General features: G+C 41.4%; 1 protein-coding gene across 1 annotated transcript in view; it reads right to left on the bottom strand.

The window, feature by feature from the left end:
• The window catches only part of LOC139767439 (uncharacterized), a 21,558-nt gene that overhangs the window by 5,953 nt on the left and 10,605 nt on the right, over positions 1 to 5,000 (bottom strand). The window contains exon 5 of the mRNA XM_071696821.1: positions 3,004 to 4,303. Within this exon, the coding sequence (XP_071552922.1) occupies positions 3,004 to 4,303 (1,300 nt within the window). The remainder of the gene's footprint in view (positions 1 to 3,003; positions 4,304 to 5,000) is intronic.

Genomic DNA, 5,000 nt, shown 5'->3' with positions numbered 1-5,000 from the left:
CTGATGATGATGGGTTAGAAATGACAACACTTGATGATGATGATGGGATAGAAATGACAACACCTGATGATGATTGGTTAGAAATGACAACATCTGATGATGATGGGTTAGAAATGACAACACTTGATGATGATGGGTTAGAAATGACAACACTTGATGATGATGGGTTAGAAATGACAACACCTGATGATGATGGGTTAGAAATGACAACACTTGATGATGATGATGGGATAGAAATGACAACACCTGATGATGATTGGTTAGAAATGACAACATCTGATGATGATGGGTTAGAAATGACAACACTTGATGATGATGGGTTAGAAATGACAACACTTGATGATGATGGGTTAGAAATGACAACACCTGATGATGATGGGTTAATGACAACATCTGATGATGATGGGTTAATGAAAACACCTGATAATGATGGGTTAGAAATGACAACACCTGATGATGATGGGTTAGAAATGACAACATCTGATGATGATGGGTTAGAAATGACAACATCTGATGATCATGGGTTAGAAATGACAACACCTGGTGATGATGGGTTAGAAATGACAACATCTGATGAAGATGGGTTAGAAATGACATCTGATTGATGATGGGTTAGAAATGACAACATCTGATGATGATGGGTTAGAAATGACAACATCTGATGATGATGGGTTAGAAATGACAACATCTGATGATGATGGGTTAGAAATGACAACACTTGATGATGATGGGTTAGAAATGACAACATCTGATGATGATGGGTTAGAAATGACAACACCTGATGATGATGGGTTAGAAATGACAACACTTGATGATGATGATGGATAGAAATGACAACACCTGATGATGATTGGTTAGAAATGACAACATCTGATGATGATGGGTTAGAAATGACAACACTTGATGATGATGGGTTAGAAATGACAACACCTGATGATGATGGGTTAGAAATGACAACACTGATGATGATGATGGGATAGAAATGACAACACCTGATGATGATGGGTTAGAAATGACAACATCTGATGATGATGGGTTAATGACAACACCTGATGATGATGAGTTAGAAATGACAACACTTGATGATGATGGGTTAGAAATGACAACACTTGATGATGATGGGTTAGAAATGACAACATCTGATGATGATGGGTTAGAAATGACAACACTTGATGATGGGTTAGCTATCAGAAGATGGGGGAATCGTAACATGGATTCCAAATTCATATGAATGGAGACAGGATAATTAAACTGGAAACTCCCACACCCCATCACTTCTTCTAAGAGTTTAATAATGTATAATAAACAAGAGTCATTTATCCATCACTTAAGGTGAGTGAAAGCAGTTTTGTGAGTTGTTGATAACTTCCAATATCACAAAGAACTTTGAAAAGACCCACTGCTATCATAAAGAACTTTGAAAAGACCCACTGCTATCAAAAAGAACTTTGAAAAGACCCACTGCTATCAAAAAGAAGTTTGAAAAGACCCACTGCTATCAAAAAGAACTTTGAAAGACCCACTGCTATCACAAAGAAAATTTGAAAAGACCCACTGCTATCAAAAAGAACTTTGAAAGACCCACTGCTATCACAAAGAACTTTGAAAAGACCCACTGCTATCACAAGGAGCTTTGAAAGACCCACTGCTATCACAAAGAACTTTGAAAAGATCCACTGCTATCAAAAAGAACTTTGAGAAGACCCACTGCTATCAAAAAGAACTTTGAAAAGATCCACTGCTATCAAAAAGAACTTTGAAAAGACCCTACTGCTATCAAAAAGAACTTTGAAAAGACCCACTGCTATCACAAAGAAAATTTGAAAAGACCCACTGCTATCACAAAGAACTTTGAAAAGATCCACTGCTATCAAAAAGAACTTTGAGAAGACCCACTGCTATCAAAAAGAAGTTTGAAAAGACCCACTGCTATCAAAAAGAACTTTGAAAAGATCCACTGCTATCAAAAAGAACTTTGAGAAGACCCACTGCTATCAAAAAGAACTTTGAAAGACCCACTGCTATCACAAAGAACTTTGAAAAGACCCACTGCTATCACAAGGAACTTTGAAAGACCCACTGCTATCACAAAGAACTTTGAAAAGACCCACTGCTATCACAAGGAGCTTTGAAAGACCCACTGCTATCACAAAGAACTTTGAAAAGATCCACTGCTATCAAAAAGAACTTTGAGAAGACCCACTGCTATCAAAAAGAACTTTGAAAAGATCCACTGCTATCAAAAAGAACTTTGAAAAGACCCACTGCTATCAAAAAGAACTTTGAAAAGACCCACTGCTATCACAAAGAAAATTTGAAAAGACCCACTGCTATCACAAAGAACTTTGAAAAGATCCACTGCTATCAAAAAGAACTTTGAGAAGACCCACTGCTATCAAAAAGAAGTTTGAAAAGACCCACTGCTATCAAAAAGAACTTTGAAAAGATCCACTGCTATCAAAAAGAACTTTGAGAAGACCCACTGCTATCAAAAAGAACTTTGAAAGACCCACTGCTATCACAAAGAACTTTGAAAAGACCCACTGCTATCACAAGGAACTTTGAAAGACCCACTGCTATCACAAAGAACTTTGAAAAGATCCACTGCTATCAAAAAGAAATTTGAGAAGACCCACTGCTATCAAAAAGAACTTTGAAAAGATCCACTATCAAAAAGAACTTTGAAAAGACCCACTGCTATCAAAAAGAACTTTGAAAGACCCATTGGTGTCTTTTTAGAATTATTTTACATTCTTTTTAAGTGGTAAACGATTTCAGGGTATTGAGAACGGTAGTTAAATAATTTTCTTCCCTCGCGCGTAGCTCAATTTACCATGGTGAACCAATGTGTCCTTTTGAACACGGTATTTGTATACTGAATTTGTACTCCAGCGCCGCCACTTTCAGTGATGTTGTACACTTAACTATAGAACAACACCTTAGTTGTCGTACATTCCAGAATACTGGAATATCCAGAGTCAAAGATTCGAAGATCTCTTTTACCTTCGCCTGGGGCACTGCTGTCTCGCTCCGCTGGTGGCTGAAGCCGCTGGAGATGTAGCGATGTTTCTACGTCAACCTTCGTGTGCTGGTGTCCCTCTGTGTTGATGAAACCCACAGTGGGCGACCACAGCTCCAGCATGCTGGTGAAGGGCACTTTGTTCAAGCTATCGTTCGTCTTCAGGTTACGATACGTGAGGCGATTGTCGAACCAGGTCATCTTCATCTCGTAGGACAACTGAAGGGTCATCTCTGACGTGTAGATGGTGGCTGATTCGATACTAATTGTGAGGGTTATGGGTAAACTCGTCGCTTCCTCTTGCTTCTCGCTGATCCTAGGAGGGAGGTCGTTCTTGTAGTCGTCAGCTTTGCTTATGAGGTCACAGTTGACCTCGTCGCTACGGTCAAGACAGTCGTACTTGAGGTCACAGCGGGTTTCGAGGGGGATGCATGTGGCATCGTCACAAGTGTAGCTTTCCGATGGACATGGCGTCAGGAGTAAAGTCCTTTCGCCTCCGACTTGCTCACACACTGACGTCTCCAGCTGCCAAACGCGACGCCCCATTGGCATACCAAGCGGCGCATTCGCGTCCAGTCTGGCCAAAACCTCGTCCTGGACCACATTAACCCACAGCCATTCCTCACCCTCCTTACGTATGTTGTATTCACCATACCCTTTGAAGGTAAGACCTCCCAACTCTTCCTGGTAAGCGATGAAGTAGACATTACGTAGCTCCAACTCACACGTCCCGAGGAAGGAGAAGATCTGTAGGTCAGAGAACTCACACACAGCGCATCGCAGGTTAGCGAGGCAGTTGATGTCAGCAAGTCCCTGGTGTTCCATCATGACACAGTTCTCGTAGATTATGCCATTGGGTTCTCCGTCCTTCCAGGCTGGGGTTGGGGCGAGGGCGTTGTCATAGTGTGTGACCCACGTCCCTTCTTCGTTACTATCGTGGATGGAAGCCCAGAAGAAGTGGTCGCACGCGAGCGAGTCTTCGGACCAAGTTTGGACGCAGAGATTGAACCAGAACTTCACCTGCTCCATCGTCAGTGGGAGAGGCAAGTGTGTGCCCAGGGCTTCGCAGATGTAGAAGGCGAGGGCTTGTGGCATCATCGGGAACCAGAAGTAGATGGAGTCTGTAGTCTTCTGGCAGAAGTGTTGGAGAGGAACGTCGTATTTGGTGAGATTGGAGATCGACCAGCCAGCGTCCCAGGAGACGTAGTTCCCCTGTGGGTCGATCTTGCAAGCTGCCATCTCCGCTATGGTGTCTGAGCTCAACACAGAATCCCAGATGTTAACCTGCGAAGATGAAGGACAAGATAATCAAACAAATGATTCCATCCTGGACACCCTCTCCTTCTGTAACTCAGTCACTCACAATACCCACTTAAAATCTATATTGTACTTTTCTCTTTTGATCAGTTCTCTGTTCTAACTTACTATTTATATAAATAATGGAAGGATAATCAAATATTTGTCTTTTTAGCATTGAGTTTGAGGTTCAGCATGGCTGAAGAAAGCTAATGGAAGTTACAATACCCACTTGAATTCTATATTGTACTCTTCTCTTTTGATCAATTCTCTGTTTTGACTTACTGTCTATATAAATAATGGTAGAATGTCGAAGTATTTGTCTTTTTAGCAATGAGTTTGAGGTTCAGCATGGCTGGAAAAGGCTCATGGTTCACAGGGCCAATGCTGTTCCAAGACATGGATCTTTTCCAAACAGCAGATTCTCAATTTTGAATCTAATTTCGCATTATGCTAAACACTTTCTGTTCTACGTCTTCAACTAATTTCCTTCTCTTTGAAACCCAACTGTCTAAGGCGATCTCTTGTCTTCACTGCCATTTCTCTGACTATGATTCTTACCACCATTCTCGCCACAAGTGCGTTTTCATTCAGACATCATATTTTCTACCTCACCATCCCATCACAGCAGCTTGACCCATTACCTCCCTCACCATCACATCACAGTAGCCTGACCCATTACCTC

The sequence above is a fragment of the Panulirus ornatus genome, chromosome 61 (genome assembly GCF_036320965.1).
Source record: "Panulirus ornatus isolate Po-2019 chromosome 61, ASM3632096v1, whole genome shotgun sequence".
In the NCBI taxonomy this organism is placed as follows: domain Eukaryota; kingdom Metazoa; phylum Arthropoda; class Malacostraca; order Decapoda; family Palinuridae; genus Panulirus; species Panulirus ornatus.
This window is presented reverse-complemented; position numbering and strand designations above follow the sequence as displayed.